The 20,870-nt window shown below is 47.3% G+C and overlaps 1 protein-coding gene across 2 annotated transcripts in view; it reads left to right on the forward strand.

Annotated features, from left to right (window-relative positions):
- plxna2 (plexin A2) overlaps positions 1-20,870 on the forward strand; it is a 163,972-nt gene that overhangs the window by 74,062 nt on the left and 69,040 nt on the right. For both annotated transcript variants that reach the window (XM_034589888.1, XM_034589887.1), the window contains exon 5: positions 17,254-17,354. In XM_034589888.1, the coding sequence (XP_034445779.1) occupies positions 17,254-17,354 (101 nt within the window). The remainder of the gene's footprint in view (positions 1-17,253; positions 17,355-20,870) is intronic.

Here is a 20,870-nt window from a genome sequence, read left to right on the forward strand (position 1 = left end):
GAGCTTTCTGGTTCTCCTTCCTCTCTCCCCCTTATCCCCCAGACCCTTTGTTTGGCCGGTGTGGTTCGATTGGGAGGAAATGGGTCCAGTGCCTATCAGGACAAGAGGAAATAGGATTCATTCACACCTCGTCCTGGCTCAGATTAGCTGACATGCTACTGGCTCATCATTATGCAGGATTCTAGTGTGTACAACATGCTGGTTTCATGTGTTAATGGGCACGGAACACACGGTGGCTTAGAGCCAGGCCTTCCACTGTGCGCTGTAGGTGTTGTGGCTCACGCAGACTTGAGGCGACCAGCAGCAATGTTGGTCGGGAGCTGTTTGTTTCATGCGTTTACTGTTTACACCCTCCAGAACGAGAAGGTTGGACTGGCTCATGTCCAGGGCACTTATTCAAACATGCTTTTGTTTATTATCCTGGATGTTTGGGTTTGTTTTCCCTGTAAAAGCCCAACTCTTATTTTGATCATATATGTCAACGTTTACTGGAAGTTGCTTGGATGAGAAATAATAATCCAGAGGGGAAGGAAGACGTCTGGAAAATGAACACACAGTCAAAAAGGCACAGCTCTTTTTATCTCCTTCTCTTGAGCCCCTTCTTCCTTTCTTCTATTTGAGAGTTTCTGGCAACCACTACCTCAACGAGTGTTGCATCGCCGTCCCCATGACCCCGTACTGGCCTCAGGGCAGCCTGACTAGCCTGAAGCTACCAGAGAATGAACAAGACCAATGGTTTGACCACTGACCCTTATCTCTGCGTTTCTCACCCATCTGCCTGTCAGCGTCAGTCCAACATATGGTCCCGATAACTCGACTAACCACCGTTACAGCGCACAGGACCATCAAGAGTCTGCTGCCGGGATGAGAGAGAAATCAGTGATATACGCTGAATTCAGTTAGCAAATCTTCTCACTCCTTCTCGAGTTATTTTCCCCCAACTGAGGCTCCAAAACCAGAACGATGAATGTTATTCTCTGTTACCTCTGAATGTGAAATGCCTCTCTGCGTCCCACAGGAGGTAAGAGGTATCTTTCTCTCGTAAGTTCCTGAATGTTCCCCAATTCCCCTGTTGAATCTGTGGTTGGGCTTTGCGCTGCATGAATTATGAAGAAAGGTAGATCGTACCTAAAGTAGGTCTTCAACTGAGGTCAAATGGGGTTTGTTTTTATATGGGACAGCTGCGAATGAAGAGATGCCGCTCATAACAGGCAACCACGAAGAGTAGAAGTGAGAAGAAAACATGCAAACATGTGGACCCCACATCTGCATTTTATTTCACCCTGGATAGACCCGCACTCGGAGCTGCAGCTTGGAAACTCGGCCTGAGATTCTTCGCTGCTTCCCTGACATCCACTTTACTTGATATTGACACCTGGACAAATTAGGATAAATTCCCCTGTCAATATGCACATGCAGTTTTATCGATGATGTCATTTAGCTCTTCGTTCTGAGGAAGCCGCGCTCATCCCTGTCCCACGTGTGATGCTGCCTTAATCTGCGTTTTAGTGTTGTTTGAAGTTATAGATAAAGTTGTTCTTGCTTGTTGGTATTTTACCATATTTATATATTTTCAGTATGTAGTATTTTCTTTCTTGAAAATGTAAGATGTTTTATTTAAATTTTCTATTGATTTATTTGTCATTTTCATTCTAAAGTTTAAATTTGACCAAGTTACGCAGTCGGTCCTCAGTCCCGTCCCTCATAACATATGAATTCCAGCTGTTGAACAGAAAGTTCTCTACTAAACAAGTTACTTCTCGTCACGGTCGTTCAGAATGCGTGTCCGTGTTACTCGAACCCATACTTCCTGTCTGAATCAGAGATGTTGGGAGGATTCTGTGCACGTGTGTTGACATACATGCTCCATGTGTTCGGCGTAATACGCGTGTGCTCTCCATCTGTTTACGTCCTGTTTCTCAGCAACGTGAGGTCGGGGGGGGGGGGGGGGTTGTGGGAAGTTCAAGGGTTGAATGTGTTCATCAAACTGAAGGGGGTCCCTCAGCGGGTCAGTTAGAGACGCCCCCTTCCATTTAATCATGTTTTCATAAACCTCCATTTGCTTAACCACTGCAAGTCAACTCTTTCCGTCTCTTGATGACTGATATGAGTGTCCTTGCCCCGTTCAGCCATGTTCTGCCCGTGTTTTACACGTCTGAATGTTCAGCCGCTGTTTGCTCCCTCTGCGTGAGCCTACCTAACAAAGGCACCTCATTTGCATGAGTCCCTTTGCAGGCATTGTTAATTGACTTAAGCCAGGATTAGTGTTAATCAGGTTTTGTGCCCTGGAACCATTGGCCAATCCTAACCTCATTATTTGATAGCAGCACACGTCCTGTCAGCCTCCATCAAGCTGTTAATTAATAGAAGCCTGCGCACCCAGGTCCTCGCCCTGAACACCCTCTTACCTCCCGTTCCCCCATCAATCCCCCCCCCCTCCCACCTTCACCCCCAAGTCTCGGCAAGGGGTCAGTGCCTCGTAACAAGCTGTGAATCCAGTGACCCGCCCAGTAGACTGCGCTGGCCGACTGCGGAGCTGTCAGCAAACAGGTGCCCCGTAGCTTGACGTCTGCTTCAGGTGAAATGCTTTTCCAAATAGACTCAATAGTGTCAAGTCCAGTATGAATGGATTTCCAGACCCATGTGTGAGACCCTATGGAGGGTTTGTTTGTGTCTGGCTTCATGGAGTGTGTGTCTGCTCATCCCTTAATACCAGTTTAAACCTCACGGCTGTCTCCCCCCCCCCCCGCCCCTCGCTCACTGGCCCTCTGACATAATATGAGATAATGAGGAAAAGGATACCTGATCCTTAGACTCTCTGACACCTCATGTCTCTGCAGTCTCGCTGAGTTTTCCATTAGCTGAAGCTCCCACAAACACAGCCCCTGGAAAACAATACAAAGAAAGATTCCATGCAGGCTGCACCTTTGTTTCATTGCTGAACCCCGGGGATTCTCGGAATGATCAATACACGTTTGAATGGCAGAATGTAGGCGAATGAATCTTTATTGTGTAACGGCAATAAATTAAAAGTATAAACAGAGTGTATATGTGAATGGAGGTGGTCAATCTTGAGCAGAAATCACCGCTCTAAGCCCCCTGGGGAACAAACCTGTCCTTGAACCTGTTTAAAGCCTCTTATTATCTTGAAACAACGCTATTAATCTCTGATTAAGCTGCAGTTTCAGTCGATGTAGTGTTACTGATGTTTATGAGCTGAATTTAGAATAATATCACTCCCTTTCCCTTTCTTTCATTTACGAGGTGTGTATCCGAGTGCTTTGATGCCAGGCGTGTATACATTTGTGTGTGGCTCGTGTATGCGCATGTGTGCGTGCGCGCGTTGTCACTGTGATTTTGAGCCAAAGGAACAGTCCAAGAGCCATCCTGCCAGAATAATCAGCTCTATAATTAAGAGCTGTGAGTGCTGTATGTCAGCCCTTCTCTCTGTCTGTCTGCCTCTAATGGCACAGCGTTTGTCTATTTCCTCCCTGTGCCTATGCAGAATGCTCATGACATTTATTGTGAAACTAATGGCTGTGCTTCACTCCTCCTAATTGTAGGCTTTAATTGCAATAATTATTTACAAGCCTAATTAGAGCCTAGAGAGTGTCAGGGAGAAACATGAGTGCCGGTTGAAGGAATCGCGACAGGGTTCGTCAGGAACCAGGCAAAGAGTAAAGTGAATGTCTGGAAGTCTCCCAGTCTCCTGTCTTTTTTTTTTTTAAATTTTTTTTTGCATCTGTCAGTTTCCTTCCTCCTCAGCGCTGAGATGGAGCCGCAATCACCAAATGAAGTGTAGAGTCGTGGGTTTTGAGGCTGAACCCACACACGAGTGGGGAGCAGCAGGCTGAGTCCCCAGCCCTGCGGTGAAGGTGTTTATATGAAGGTCTCAGGCTGAGACTGATGCTTCCTGTTTGAGACGGACTGACAGCTCACTTCACTGATCCCGCCAGCTGTCCTCTGAAGGGGCGAAGTGTGAATGTGTGCACACATGCATCTTACCTGCATTTGTCGCTGAGTACACGTGTGGCTGTGTGTGCTCTAACCAGGGCCGTGGTTCATTTGCTGCAGTTTGCCAGAGCCTCAGGAGACCTTCTGTGTCGATGTGTGTGTTTTTGTGTTTTCCCGTGTGATGCAGTCATGCTTCCAGGGCTGCAATATGCTCTTTGTCTGTCCTTCACAAGGCCAGGCTCAGTAAACAGGCTGCTGCAGGAGAGGTGCTGCTTTTTGATGGGATACCCATGGCAGCACAATCCTTTCTTCTTCCCAATGGAAGAGGTAACACATTCTCTCTCTCTCGCTTTGCTGGGGTTGTGCAACACATTCCCTCATTTTCCCCACTTCTTTCCCTCCTTCCTCGTCTCTTCTTCTTCCCCTTTTTCTTCTCTCCTGTCAATGCATCGTCCGATGGGAGGACTCAATCCCACAATGCCGTTCTCCACTCCCCTGCGGCTCACTTTGACAAAGCTGTCAGCCTGAGCGCCAGTGATGGATGAAGTATTGTACATGATGTGTGTGTGTGTGTGTGTGTGTGTGTGTGTGTGTGTGTGTGTGTGTGTGGTGTGCGTGCGCGTGTGTGTGTGTGTGTGTGTGTGTGTGTGTGTGTGTGTGTGTGTGTGTGTGTGTGTGTGTGTGTGTGTGTGTGTGTGTGGTTTTGGGGAGTGTGTCTGACTCTGAATCTGTGTATTACAACAGTGTGAAAATAGGTCAGATATCCTTGGACTCTTGCTGGCCACAAGATTTATCTATATACTCACAGAAGTCCGTAAATCATACTGTTTACATTTCACACCACTTTCATACGTTGTGTTCTCCAGATCCTCTCTTTACTCTTACAATCATTTCAGTCTGTGTTGAGAGAACCAATTAAAGGCGGCCAAAGTATATGATAACATTCACATAAGGCGACTGTACGTGAGAAATGTTAGAGGACGTTTGCCGTCACCTGTGCTAGAACACACACACACACGCACACACTCCAACAGACAAACATTGAATGAAGATGAATGTGCAGGGATGGATAACATATCTCCTAATGCAATATTTGAGGAAAAATATTAGAAAGAGCACGGGCCAGATAAGGCGTCTGATTTAAACAGTGCATCTCCCGACAGCCTGTTGAAATATTGCCCTTCTTGCTGACTTGTAAATCGGATATTTGGAACCAGAAGGATCACATGTTGGTAACAGATAGGACCACAGAGTGACGGATGGGGCTGTGGGGGGGGGGGGGGGGGGGGGGGGGGGGGGGGGGGATGGTTTTGGGGATGGAAAAAATTAAACGACACACAACAGTGTTTGTGCTGGACTAACACCGCCACCTACACCCACACACTTTAAGTTCATACGTGGAACCAAAAACAGCCACGTACCTCGGAGGGAAAACACTTAATTATTTCGCACTTTCCCAACGCGACTGGGGAGCAGTTAATTTGGCTTCTCAGAAGCAGCTGTCTGAGAGTCGAGGGATGAGAGGGAGCAGGAGACAGAGGGTGGAGAGGGAAGAGAGACGAAGAGAGTGAGACACAAAGGCAGTTTGGCTCATTATGTTGATTTTTTCCTCCTCTGCCAACAAAGACAGCCAGGCACTTTCAGGACACACCACGGAGATCAGTCACAGCTTTCTCTCCTTTCTCACCAGCCACCGAGTTTCTTTATAGTCGAATCTAATAATTTCTCCCCGCTGCAGGAGCATGTTTGCCCATAGCCTTTGTCTCTGTGTATTTCTCATGAACCCAATTGGATTAAATCATAGGCCACATTTAGGGGTCTGAGGAGGTCGTTCAGCCTCGGTAATACTTGTAAACTCTCATCAACGTATCAAGTACAGCGGAGGAGTAAAATGTGCGTGACACACATCTAAATACAAATGTGTGCATATGCATATAAACAGACACACACACACACACACAAAAAAAAGCATGTATGTATGCATACACACTCAGTTTGGGATTAGATTAGAAGTGTCCCTCGCCACCTGAGCCTGGTTATCAGAGCCCCTCCTCCCTTTCTGTCTCTCTTTCTCATGTACACAAATTAACATTCACACACACACCCACACACCCACACACACACACACACACACACACGCACACACACACACACACACACACATGTGCGCACACAGCCAACAGCCCTGAGAGCAGTGGGGTGTAACCAAACCCTTCATTTGTATGTACATCATGTGCACTGGAAGAGACACTGAGACAAAGAGAACAAACATGCTCACATGCATGCACACACACACACACATACACACACTCGTACAAAAAAATAACCGTACACACTCAGACATGCACTGTGGAGTCCCTCTGTGGATCAGAATTCATTTCTGTCTGCCTCCCCCTCCAAATCAATACCCCCATTGGTCGACAGACAGCCTTAAGTGTGCCAGGGAGGCTCCCCGGCACTCACACCCTCCCCAAACACACACACACACACACCCATGCCTGTTGATGTGTGATGGCCTCTGCTGCTTCCTTATTAACTCCTCACATGCTGACTGAAGCATACACCTCATTACGGGCTGCATTGACAGTCTGGGATCCCGCTGAGAGACGAGCGCCGAGCGTGCGTAGACACAGACAAGCAGGTACGGGGGAAGCGACAAAAAAACAAGAGCGTCACAATGACAAGTGGTCAAGACATGGGGACGGAAAAAGAAAAGCAGTGGAATACAGTTTGATTAAATGCACGCAGGAAAGAAAACATGTAAATCTAAAGCCGTTTTCTGATATGAACCAGGAAATATCCGGATCCAATTGTCCAGACGGTTTGTCTCTGGAGCGTTCAGGTGAGGGGAGGGGTCTGGGTGGAGCAGTGGGCCGCACATAACATATACATTCTGCTGCGGAAATCTCATGTTCTTGTTCACAGCACATTGACACCTGCGTCTGCTCTTAAAGCCAAAAGCTCTATATGATCGTTGTCCTTCCACGTTGACATCTCTGTCTGGCATCTCGTTTTCATTGCATCCTTTGGTTTTCTCGCTTGCAGTGAATTCCCCTGACGATATCATCCTGCATCTTCACATGGGTTCATTCAGACATTTTCTCACATGGATAATTGAGGGAGAATATCCGGAGTTCAGGGCTTGTCTGGCAGCAGGTGTTGAGATTCTGATTGGACTGATTGAGAGACGTCTAGAGACGGAAACGAAGGACATGGCGTTAAGTGTTTTAGTAACTAACAAGATGTTGATTAAGTGTATAAGTATCACTCAACGCACCACATTCCACTATATATACATTACTTTCCCCTCAACTGCAGGTCAAGCACACTTCAACTCCGTTCTGTCACTACTTCAACCATTTCACCAGAAGATTTCAACCCACTGCTAATGAACAAATGAGTCATATGTGGTGTGGAAGTGGCTGTTCAGACAAATCTATACCTTTTAAATCAGGGCCCGGTTTGTAATGATGTCTGAGTGGAAGCAGGAGTGACGGAAAGGAAGTGCTTGAGCCGACATGATATGCATATGCAAAGTGCTAATATACACAGACATTGTTTTAGCAAAAAAAAAAAAAGAGGCATTTTAAAGTGGCTCCGTTAAATGTTGAGCCACTGAAATAATGTTAAATCGAATTAAACCAGGATGTTTCATCGTGGAATGTGAGTGTCACTTTTTATAGCCGTCTTTGCACATGAGCGCTCACACTCACACGTTCCAAAAAAACACTCAGAGGCAGATTCACAGCTCCATGTTTCCATCTCTTAAATGTCAGAGTGGGCCTTTAGACCAGTTGCCAGTGAGCAGGCGGGGGGGGGGGCCGCCTGGATGTAATTTTTCTCCTTTTAGCCTCCTGACTGAATTACGGAGCGGAGAGGCCACCTTGACTGGGCGCAGCTAGCTCACCAGTGTCCATCTTCACATCTTTACCTGTGTGTAAGAGGGTGAACATGGGATCTGGAAAGTAGCAGAGGCCTCTGCAGGTGTCAGAAGTTGACTTTGTGTTATTTATCGAAGTCAAATACGAAGCATATATGTATTTTTCTTCCATGCAGGTGTTCTGTGAAGGTCGTTGTTGGCACAGCTTTCCATTAATGTTGGGAATTAGGGGTGAAACATGCAGCAAGAGAAAAACAGCCAGAAGTCGCTGAAAGTCAAATGTCCCACAACGCGTTTGTCTTCTAAGAGCATTGCTTTTGATGGACGCTGTTGAACAGTGTTTGTGAACATTTTAAAGCTGTTTGCACCAATGGAGCTTAAATTTGCACACAATCAAAACACTCACAACCCCCCCCCCCCCCCACCTATTCCCTTTCTCTCCTTGCCCCCCAAAAAAGAGGATTGAAGCCATACATAATTGATACACTCCTCGCTGTATTGACTGGTTGGATTTTTCATCCTCCTCACAGGTCGATTCCCTCACTCCATTATTTCTGTGGTCGTGTCCCTGCGCTGCCTCACATCCCCCTGTGACTTCTCCCCCTCGTCTTCCCGTCTGCAGCATCTCGACGCACACACGCACGCACACACACACACACACACACACACACACACACACACACACACACACACACACACACACACACACACACACACAAACAGAGATTGGGAGACATTCCAATCTCCGTCCTCCACCGTCCTTATTTCCCACCGCCCCAGTTTGCCGTTAATCCGTACAGTTGGCCATCAGTCCAGGGGCCAATGCTACATGTTGAAATTCAAAGCCGTGTTGGTGCAGGCGTGTGGTTTGTGTGTGCATGTCCATGGGAGAGCGGGGGTTACATACCACAAAGTGCATATTCCAACAATTCCAATCAGGGATTCTGCAGGGTCTTGAAATAGAAATCAGAATTAAATTTTTGTCTTGAATACGTCAACATATCTAGGTCTTAAGTACTTGTAGGTTGGTTTTAATTATGTTAACCTGCAGTTAAACACCCTGATCAGAAAGTCTATGGGTACTTACTGTCTCTGTCTGTAGTCGACAAGATAACGTGGTTATATCAAGAGTCCCAGAATCACTTACACTTATGGTGAAGGTGAGAATAAGTTTCTTCACCTTGACCTTAAGTGATTCTGTGACTCTTGATATTCCTTCATATCTGTCGTACTTTACATTGGCCATAAATCGAATTTATTAGGGTCTTAAAAATCTCTGACATTTAACTTGTTGAAACCTGCAGAAACCCTGTTCAAAATAGATATAACTGTGAAATATGACTAAATTAATGAGGGATGAACAGGTGTTTATCAGAGATTGGATTATGAGGGTGTGGGGCCCCGTGGTGCTGTGCAACAATCTCTTATATATATTTAATTTAGCTACTCTTTGTCAAGCAGTAGTGATCCAATCTAAAGCCATGTCTATATTGACATAATAATTACATCATTCTGAATTACAGTTCAGTTCATGTTTATGGTGAGAAACTTGCCGTGCAGTCAGGTGCACAAGATACAAAAACAACAAAACAGTACAATTACAAATGAATAATACATGAATACACACATATACTTCATCCCAGGGGTGTATGTATCTTTACCTTCAGGCAGCAGCAGTTAATGTCAGAAGGAAAAACCGAGAAGCACTCGACCAACACACGAGCGCCACCTGACCAATCACCGATCCACAGAAAGTCCTCAGGGAACTTGGCCAAAGTCTCCACCATATTATTTCCCCTACAACAATGACTGTTCGTCACAAGATGTGTCAGGGAGGCAACATCGAACTGTATTATTCCCACTTTAGATACGTTCTCATCGTTCCTGGGTCGGCATTAACACGTAATGGCCACTCAGCTTCAGAGTTCACCCGGCGGTCACAAGGCACACGCCTGACCTGCTCCTCCTCCTCCTCCTCCTCTCCTTCCTGGCAGTTTGTCTCCTACCAGTCTGTTACTTCTGATGAGCTGCCAGGGACCAGGCCCGGATTGGGGAGGTACGGGGGGGGGGGCGGGGTTAAGCCAGAATACAGGAGGCCGGAGGAGGAGGAGGGTGTCGGACGGCTATTGATGCTGTTTGGCTTGGGAACTTGGAAACGGCACATTTGCTCGATCAAACTGTGATGGAGATTTCCACAATTCAGAGAGAGTTAGTCTCGGTTGTTGTGTTTGCACTCGCCTCTGCTTCTGATGAGCTTGTAGCCGCTTCACTCTTTAAATCGGCCTCACGCAGCGTCTTCATGTTTTCAATTGACCAAAAATCTGGGAGCTTAGACCAAATCCAATAAATAAATAATACAAAAAGTGAATGTTTGTGTGTGCATGTGTCTGTGTGCGCATGTGGGTGAACCGAAAACGAGGAATAAAGGAGAACGGGCTGAGAGAGCCGACTGTGACAATAAAGGTTAAAAGCTCCCCTCTTCACACAGATTCATTTTGGGAGTGTGGGAGATGGCTGTTTGTAGATGAGCCGAGCTGTATCATTTCATTTTGCCTCAGCCTCGCTGGTTTAGCCTCTTAAAATCAATGAGTAACATAAACTCCGAATGCGATCTCCTCCGCTTTAAAATCATTTATTCTGAAAACCATATAAAAGGTTTCTGACCTTCAGGGGGGAAAAAAACACTACCACGCAATGCTAGTGTATCTCCCAGTTAATTTGGTTTCCATCTCCCGTTTATTCAGAGCCTATAACCTGCATTGGTGCGATACACAGGTAAATACAGTTGAAGAAAATCAATGTTGCGTATTACTACACAAAACTTGTTTCGACTTAGGACGCCGACTGACATCGAACAACAACAACAACACGCACAACAAGATTTTAAAAAAGCAATTCCTTTGGATGTGGATCTGAGCAGCTGATAGCGACACTACAGCCGGGGATAAAGGTTTCAGGTTTTATCTACGTGATGAGGAGGATTTTTATGTACACTCATTACGAGCACATGTGGCTGTAATTAATTACTTTTTACACATTTGTGCTTACACTGTGGGTTTTAACCCATCATCAAGCCTCCCAGCTGTTGTGGTTTCTATGCACGGTCAACTCAAGGCCTCCAAGGGATCAGCACCCACCCCCACGCACCCCCAACAACCATGCACATGGCCCTGCTGGGTCCTTAATCAAGCCGGGTGTAATTGGTGTGAGTCTGGAGGCCTGATTGTCCTCGGACGAGACACAACACTCCCACAGAACCCCTCACCTCTCCTCTCAGGACCAGTCGAGCTTACGATGGTTATTGACGATCTGGTTGAACCACTGACTGACGTCACGCTGCAAAAACACCTATGGAGCGAATTTATTCACTCCATAGGTGTAAAACAAGTCCAACAAAGAGAGGGGGGGGGGGGGGGGGGGGCGGGACTGCACTTGCTTTAAGTGCATTCGATTTGTTTTCAGTGTGAAAACAAATTCCATTTCTTTTGGGTGGATGTCAAGAAGCTGGATGAGATGCTCCACCACGTCACTGCAGAGGGGATCTGTGTTCGGGTCTTAGTGCACTGCAGCTGTGAGTTGAGGGAAAGTGGATCAAGACGAGGAGGAGACGAGAAAGACAAAAAGGGAGATGATCCTCCGAAAAGGAGGGATTACGAGAAAAGATTAGCTCATAGGGATAAAAAAAAAAAATGGGGGGGGGATATTGGTTTCATGGTAAAACCTCTGTATTAAAATTTTAAGTATGACTTTCATTGTTTGTTTCTTCTGGAAAAGAGTCAGATGATGCAAGTGATTCAAATTTAAGAAGGATTCATCATAACTGAGCTGCCTCATCCATCCGTCTTTCCATCCATCCATCCATCCATCCATCCATCCATCCATCCATCCATCCATCCATCCAACCTTTCATTCGTGGCTGCTTATCCTGGGTTGGGTCAAGGTGGCAACAGGTCAAGCGCAGTAGTCCAGACGTGCCTTTCCCTCGGCAACATTTCCCAGGTCCTCTTGGGGAATCCCCGGGTGTTCCCAGGCCAGATGAGATATATAATCTCTCCAGCATGTTCTGGGTCCCCCGGGGGCCTCCTGCCAATTGGACGGGGCTGAAAAAGACCTCCAATGGAAGGGGCCCAGGAGACTTCCAGTTCAGATGCCCGAACCAGATAAAAGGCATTCTTTAAAACTGCATCACCTCGCCCCTGATTAGGAAAAGCAGGGCCCACCTGGAGCCGGACCGGGGGGGGGGGGCATCTGGTGACTGGACCTTGGTCCGTGGGGCCCAAACCAGCACAGCCAGAAGAAATTACACGGCGTCACCTCGCTGAAGGTCCGCCAGCTGCAGGGACAGGCATCAGGATGGGGTGCGATGTAAGCCAGGTGGCCGACCAGGTCCTGGCCCGGGGCGTCTAAGGAATCATTTCAAAAGTCCAGACAATGCTGGACTTTTGGAAATGCAACCTGGAGTCTTTAACTAAAACCAGGCCAACAGGGATTATTTGCGTCAACGTAGCAAAAGTGATGTGTTTTAAAAACGGTATTAGTGCGGATGAAGCCTGAGGGACTCAATGGCTGAAAGATTTCATTGGTTTTCATTCATTCAGCAGCAAGTATTTGCTCTGCTTTTGTGTCACAGCTACACACACACACACACACACACATACACACATACTCCCCTCCCCTGCTTTCTCTCTCTCTCTCTCTCTCTCTCTCTCCCTTCTCTGCTGGAATGGGTATTGTGTTCATGATCGATGTGTCCCATCCAGTGACGTGGTCGCCTGGCTAATTCTCATTAAAAATGGATAAGGTGTAGTGGAGCCGCCTGTGTGTGGGTGTGTGTGTGTGGGTGTGTGTTTGTGTGTGTGTACACATACATGTTTGAAATGAGGTGTAGGTGGCAGGAAGTCCCAGAGGTGCCAGCTGTTTACCGTGCGCGGCTGAAGGTTGGAGGGAGTCGTGGTGATTGTGGTGGTGGATGTGGGGGTGTTCCTGAGGTCAGAGCCAGGCCTGTTGCCTTGGCAACAACTTGCAAAATAGCTTCCTCTGCATTACTGGTGACGGTGGGATTTTTCTCTTTCTGTTGCTTCCCCTCTCTCTCGCTCAGCGTGGTGAGGCACATCTGGCACCGCAGAGACGAGGTCTCATCAGAACTCGAAGCAATGGGCCGTTTCCACTCTGCTTCTTCTTCCCTCATCCCCCCTTTTTTTCAGTTTTTGTCTTCTCCTTCTCCTCCCACTCTGCCCCTGTGCCCCCATCCATCACCGAGAAGCAGCGATCATGGCTGGGTCTCAGGGCAGCGGGGCAGAGGAGCTGAAATGGAGCTACCATTTATTCTCAGCCGCGGAGAGACAGCAGCAGATGAAAGTCCTGCTGCTCTCTAATGTACATATACATTGTCAGCCTCTCCTGGGCGCCCGAGCCAAATGCCTCCGTCCTGTGTTGTGCTCCTCTGCTCTCAGAATGAAATTGAAAGTGAGAAGCAGGCACCGTCTTCACAGGTGGCCCGAAATAACAGTGGGAAACGTGTGCAAAGGGAATTTTATATTGATGCTTTTTTTCTTTGTCTTCAAATTGATTGATCATTCTTTATCGTCAGACACTGAAAAAATGTCTTACAGCACAGCAGCCGCCCCACATGCAACATTAAATCCAACAATTATGACAAGGGAAATGAAGGATACGTACATTTAGCATCACATTCACGACAGTTAACAGTCCTTTAACATGATCTGGGATCAAGTGCCATATGTAGTTTGAGCATCGACTGGTTCACAGAAGAGTGCTTCAGTCTAACCTTATAAATCGCAGAAAACTATTCATTTTTAACTTTTGGAGTCAGAGACAATGTTACTGGCCGACCGCACAATGTTCTTGTGGTGGGCTGAGTCACGGAAAGTGGAAGGAAGAAAGTAACACTTCGATGATGCAATGCCTCCAGCTCCAGCTCCAGATCTCTGCTTTTTGTTTTCTCAGAACACGACTGCAACAAAAACAGGCTCAATCCAGTAATTATAAAAGTTACACCGAGGGAATTCTAATGACGGTGGATTGAATTCAAAAGACTGTAATTATGTTTGGTGACAAACGGATGCTCTTATGGCTGTTCTTTCATTTCTTGATTTGGATTGATAAGTGTATTTGTATTGTTGCATTAATGTATTGTCCTAATATCACTCGTGCTCAAATCCCCAGAGCTGGGTGTCAGTTACAGACCCGGCACCGCTGCATTAGTGAAAGCTTGGCAGCGACAATGGAAGCCGAAGCCCATTCAGGATGAGCCTTTGAAAGAGAGGAAGCTGTTGTTTTAACCCTCGAGTGAGAGTCGGTCACCCAGGTTGCCGCAGTGTGCGACTTCAGAGCCGCCTCTCTGGTTGAATAACCCCCTGCTAAGGTCATCTCAAGCTGGAATTTTATTAGCATTCATTTACCCGAGAGCGGCACCTCTCGCTGACACGACTCAGTCTGGCTCAGGTCGGCTCCGGGTGTGAACGTGTTTGAGTCGGAGGAGCAGGGAAAGTTGGAGGCGACGTCGGATCACATGTGGCGCTTCTTTGTCTTCATTGAAAACACAGGAACTACAATCTGCACATCCGTTACGGTGCTGTGCGTGCGTGCATACACACACACACACATATGCACACAGTGGGAGAAGGGGCTTCGTTGTGCAGCCCTGCTGTGTTGAGTGACTGTAGCGTGTGCTGGGCAACAGCTGCTGTGATCCCCCCCCCCGACCCTCCATGGTCCCATCCTCATCTCCACTACTGGCCCACGTTGGTCTGAGCATCAATACTGTCGCACAAACAAACACAGCAAACACACAAACCCACAAACACACCTTCTCTCTCATTCTGTGCTATTTCTGTTTTCTGGTTTTTGGTTTTCCTGTTTACCTCACTCTTCTTCTTCCGTATCACCCTTTGTCTGTGTGTCAGTCTGTGTCAGCTGACAGCAGCCCCGTGTCTGTCTGTCTTTGGACACCGCTCCCCCCCCCCCCCCACTACAGCCTCACTTTCCCCCTGCTGACAGCTGTCTCCACACTGTAACCCTTTCACGGAGCCAGGCCTCTGTGAAAGTGATCCTATAAAGTTTCACCAGCCTCGCACATGTTTTGGGAAGGATCTGAAGGCTTTTTGGGGGTTAAGAGGGATTCAGAGACTTTGGGATGCGTGTACACTCACGGGCTGAGTTGCTGTCTCGCCCCTGGTGGGCCTGTTTGTCATCGGTTGCGGCTTCTGCTGCTGACGTGACCCCGTCTGCAGCTCATTACAGCATGCCACCTGTTTGTCCCGGAGCTAGAGGCAAGACACACACACAAATGGAGTTTGTTGAGGTGACAGCGGGGGTTAATCTAGCAGGAGTGTCCGCGGCACAGTGCAGCGACTATCAACGTCCAGCCGTGTCAATGGCTTTCTTTGTCCCGCGGGCCCGTCTCTGTGTTGCCGCAGGGTTTGGAACCCGGCAGACAGGTGGACGGTTATTGAGTTTTCGAGGAGCAGAGAGAAAACAAAGGAAAAAAAAATATATATATATATATATATATATATATATATATATATATATATATATGTATATATCTCTGCTGGAGCACACATCTCTCACAGTGTTGCAGCAGATGACAGGTTTGCAGACCTCAACCTTTTCACGGGCCGTGCAATATCAGGAGCATGTTATGAATTTTGCCGTCAGCTGTTTTTTTTTTTTAATAAATGTGATATGTTGTAATAAAGAAACTCCACTGACGGACACCCAGCTGTTATCTCTTCCTCGCTGACAGTTAATTCCAGCCCGTGGTGCGAACAGCAATTAGCATCAGCCAGTTGTGGGTGATTTGCACAGGGTTTGAAAAACAACAAAAAAAAGAAATGTAAAAGGTGTTATTTGCACCCTTCATTCACTCCCCCTCATTTCTGCAAAGGAGCCGCTTATTAGGCATTGATCTGAGCCTGAGGTTTGGAGCTGAGCAGCGAACACACACTGTCAGACTCCGCTGTCATTACCCAACCGGGCAATTGCCAGGAAATTGAAAGACGGACAGGAGTGAAAATTCATGTTTTCAAGCTTTTTCTCTTGAGCCTGTGTTCATCTGCTGTGCGGTGATGGTGTTGTGCTTGACGTCAGTGTGTGTGTGTGTGTGTTTGCTCCCAGCGACCCAATGAGATGCAGGTGCGAGTGAGGCGGCCCCATGGGACACTTAAATAGACAAGAAACCCACAGACACACACACACTGACCTCTGGATCGTACTGCAGACCGCTGTGCTGCACAAACAGACTGAGGGGCCATGTGGCTGAGCAGAACCTCGCCTGGCAGACACACTTAGACGCAGCGAGACTCACACACACACACACACACACACACACACACACACACACACACACACACACACACACACACACACTAACACACACACAGACTCACACACTCCTATCCCCATCAAAACTAACAGAAGGATGAGTGCTTGCATCTATCCGCTGAACACAGAACCAGCCTGTGCATCACACAGTTCCGCTGACTCACACACTTGGTCGTCGCCCAGGAGGAGATGTTTGTTTGATTCTTGTTCACAAATGTAAATTCTCAGTCCCGTGTTTGTTCAGGTTTAATGTCAACTGAAAACGTACTAGGATGTGCTTCCTTCTTCCACAAGATCACAGCCTTACCGTTTAGATCAGTGATGCATGGGTGTGGATGTGTGTGTTTGCTTTGTGTTTGGAAGTGCTTATTGAAATTCTCTGCTGTTGACATTTCAAACATGTTTTGCTTTGACGTACCAATTTCCATTTGTTCATATTTCTTAAAAACATCCTTCAAGCACAGCAATAATAACAACTTTTAAAAGGTTACTGTTTATATTCCTGGCCTTATCATAGCTTCATCAAACTTAATTTTATTAAACTTAATCTCTGCACTTACATTATTTGAAAATAAAGGCCAGCGCTCCAAACGTGTGTCGCTGCTGCTCCAGGTGTGTTGTGACAGGCTCTACCTAGATGGACAGATGCCCCGGTGCAGACAAAAGCCCTTTGACGGCAGCGTAACAGCTTTCTGTGGCCAACTGATCCCAGCTGCTCACCGCTGTTTCTTTGGCTTAAGATAAAGGCAACAGTTGCCTGTGCAGTTGACATCGCACACGTGGACATACAGCGGCATTGTGCACCCGCTCACGCCATCCCTGCAAATGGAGAACAGTAGAAATGTATCAGTAAATAAAAATGGAACAATGATGGTAGATGTCATTAAATATGCACACACACACACACACACACACACACACACACACACACACACACACACACACACACACACACACACACACACACACACACACACACACACAAACCCACACACACACCCAGAGGCTTCTCCTGTGATGTTTGTAAAGGCTGCACTTTGACCTTGACCTTTTTCCTTCTGTGTGTTTTCTAGGTTACCCAAGTTCCCATCGAGTCGTGCGAGCAGTACGGGACCTGTGGAGAGTGTCTGAGCTCCGGGGACCCACACTGCGGCTGGTGTGTCCTGCATAACATGTGAGTGCCACCTCCGTCGTCATCATCCAGCCAGTTTACAGATCAGGTTGTTTTAGACGTCGCCCAAAACGACCCTGCGGCTTTTATTTCTCTTAATGTTTGTCTCGAGCATCAAATAGAGTTTGAGGAGAGGAGACAGTGTCTGGGAACGGAGAGCCGTGCCTCAGAGGTGCAGAGCTGGTTCAGAGCTACTTCATGTCGACTGCTGCTCTGTTCTGACATGAGTTGATCTTAACAGGAAATGAGACCATTCAGTGTGTGTGTGTGACTAAGTTGAACGTGAAAAGACAGACAAGAGCAGACCAAAGACGACCAAAGACAAAACCATAACCGAGGCCGGGAGACCGAGCATAGAGGCCATGAGTGACACCTGCTGGAGCTGAGAAGTTACTGCAGCAGGACTGTCTTCAAGAACAGGCCAGTCGGGATTTCAGAAAATATAAAAGTGCCTGAAAAAGCTTGTGTATTTGTGATATTCTTAGTATGAGTCACTCACTACAGTGCTCATCTGTGATTGGAACTGAAGTGATGGTAGTTTCATGATATGAGGGTGAGGGTATTCTGGGGACACAAGATGAATAGGACACAATACTAAAAAAGCGAGGAGGCATTCTGCTCCGTCTCCACCTCTTTGTTTCCTAAGCAAACACATTCCCTCATCACTCACAGCTTTTTCTTTCTTGGCTGCTACGTCTTGTATTCCCCACTTATGGCCCTCCTGAATGCAGAGACCCTCTATTTAAAGGTATAGTTGAATATTTATGTGTATCAGAGCCGCGCCACAATCATCATTATCGTGACGGCGGCCCCTGCAAAGTGCACTTAAAGTAATTTACATCACTCCAAAGCTGGGACAGGACAAATAATTGCCTAGCGACAAGGTAATTCAGCATTTGACTGCGGGAGGTGCGGGAGGGGCCGGCTGAAGCCCTGTGTTGGTTACAGTTTGCGTGCCTTCACACTGAGATCATTTACCACAACATTAGCCTCCGTGCTGGACTCTTAATCACGTGCGTTTGTGCAGGTGTGGTCGGGAACGGAATAATTCTGGTTGACAGCGATTCGATTGCATAGCATGCGAGAAGGACCTGATGCCCAAAGGTGGAGTGTGGTCCTAAAGCAGCTGTGAGGAGGAAACAGTGCACGTGGCTTTGATTCTTTTGCGTACATGCGCAAACACGTGTGTGGACCACTGTACTGTACTGTGGGGAGAGAAGGTCAGCACCCTGATTCATGTCAGATCAGCCATCTGTTCTCCCAACACTGCGGACCCTCGTACCACCTGTGCCTAGTCCTAATCGCCCTTTTTCTGTCATGACCCTGCAGTGAGTGTGGCGAGAACCTTGTCAGCTCCGGCTGAGAGGAAAAGAAGATGCTGGACGGATCCTGAGCTCTTCTAGCTGTGACTCATGCAGACGTCTTTGTGTTATTTTAGGGATATGGACAATAAACAGAGGGGAAATGACAAAATACCAGAAACATTGCAAGAAAATAGTTTTTAAATTTGGCTGAGATGGAACAGTTGGAATATATAAAACAAAAGATGCATTAAAGGCACCGTCACATCAAGCTTCTTCTTCTGCCAATCATGATTACATGACTCTCCTCTAATGCAGTGTAGATAACTGTAACATCCCTGGTTCAAGTTGTGTATGTTGCATGTGGCTGATATAAAAACACCATCAACCACAAACGCATTCTTAAAAAAATTAGCCTGTGAGCAGCAGTGATGAAATCTGATGATGTATCAAGAGGTGCTGGGATAATGATGTGATCTTGTCAAGTTTTCTCAATCTGCTCACAAGATAGATGATTTATTTACTTAGTGTAATTGCTTCAGGATTTTGGAGCTGGATGAGTCTTGAACACGGGTTTAGTCATGACTACTGCACAATTATAGCCAAGAGTAGAAAGATGTGTCGAATTCTGCAGGAAAAAAAAAAAGCAGCTGCACTCTTCTGGTGAAGAGCTCCGCTCATCCCACACACCCAAAATTAAATTTCTTGCCAGCCCTGGTGCCATCCACATGCAGCTGTGATCACTCCTGCTTCCTTCTCCTCTCCATTTCTCCAATTCTCTCCATCATCCATCCCTAAGCCATTGTTGATTTTGTGAAATTATCTTTCCCCCCCTCTCCCATGTTTGTGTGTACCTCCCCCTCTCCCCTCCCAGCAAAGCTAGCGTCTAAGCTTTGCCACTCATCTCCTCTCAGCTCATCGCGGCTCACTACCGCGCCGTCTCCCATTTAGACACTCTCCCCTCTGGAATCAGCTCCTCCACACTCCAGAGATGCTTGGCTTGCCACACATAAACAGCCCTCACTTTGATCACCCTCCCTCCCTTCTTATACAGCTGCCATCTACAATATCCATCCTCTTTTCTTATCCTTCAAACGTTGTGTCCCCCTTTTCGCTGTTTCTTTACGTTTGTGTGCGGATGCTCGTTGGAGTGCAGCGTTCTGAGGCGGCTAATTAGCAACACAGAGGTGCATTAGCGTGGTTTTGCGATGATGAGGGGAAGGAGGGAACGTGAGACAGGGAGTGAGGAGGTGAGCTGGTCAGGAGTGGCATCTCTGTCCCCCCCCCGTCTTTCTGCTCTCTTTCTTCCTCCTCTGATTCAATGTGTTGTGAGACACTAAAGTCCTTTAATTACCAGCAGCTGCTAGGCATCCTCTGAATGCATGAAGAATGAGAGGGGAGGGGGGGGGGAGAGAGGGAGAGCGTGTTTGATGCCGCACACTCATGGGCCCACAAAAACCAAGCAGCATTTTGATTGCGGCTCAAAGGGAGCTCATCGTCTCGAGCGCTCTTCAGTCACAGTCGTGTGAATGGGTAGTTCAGCCTTCGTCTGACCACAATCCAAAAACATGGAGCTCTCCTGAAGCTTTCCCTCTCTTCTCTCTCCGTCTCTCTCTCTCTCTCCTTGTCGTTGTTAGATTAGCTCTCTAATCATGCCCAAAAGAGGCTTTCCCATCTCAAAACGTCTCACATCACTCTGTTCTCCCTCCAACCTCTCGGCTCGCTCCCACATTCCAGGAGAGGACGAGCGCTCTATGTCGAGATGGGACAGGATTACCCACGAGTCTGACTTTGGTCCAAGAGTTGCGATTGGACAAATCAGTTGACCGGTGTCGCGACTTTCTCCTGGCATCACTGTTTATTATAAGCCGGTGATAGGTGTTAGTTATGCAACGTGTGCAGAAGAAATTCAGCCCCAGTTTGTTGTGTGGATGACAGCTTTGGGCTGTTGGTGTAGTCGGCCCCAGCAGAGAGTGAATCAGCAGTTCAGCGCTGCTCTGAGCAGAATAACACATCACAACTACACTTTGATACCGTGTTGTATTGTACTGTCAGTCTCCATGTGGCTGGACTGCTCCGATCTGGTTCAGTAACAACCCACACGGCTCCACTGTCCACTCCTTACAAACTGGCCTCATTTAAATCCTGTCTGACGGTTTGTTCGCGGTCCCGGTTGGAGCTCGGGATTTTAGGCACACTCAGGTTTTGGAACAGGGAA

This window comes from Hippoglossus hippoglossus, chromosome 7 (genome assembly GCF_009819705.1).
Source record: "Hippoglossus hippoglossus isolate fHipHip1 chromosome 7, fHipHip1.pri, whole genome shotgun sequence".
NCBI lineage: Eukaryota > Metazoa > Chordata > Actinopteri > Pleuronectiformes > Pleuronectidae > Hippoglossus > Hippoglossus hippoglossus.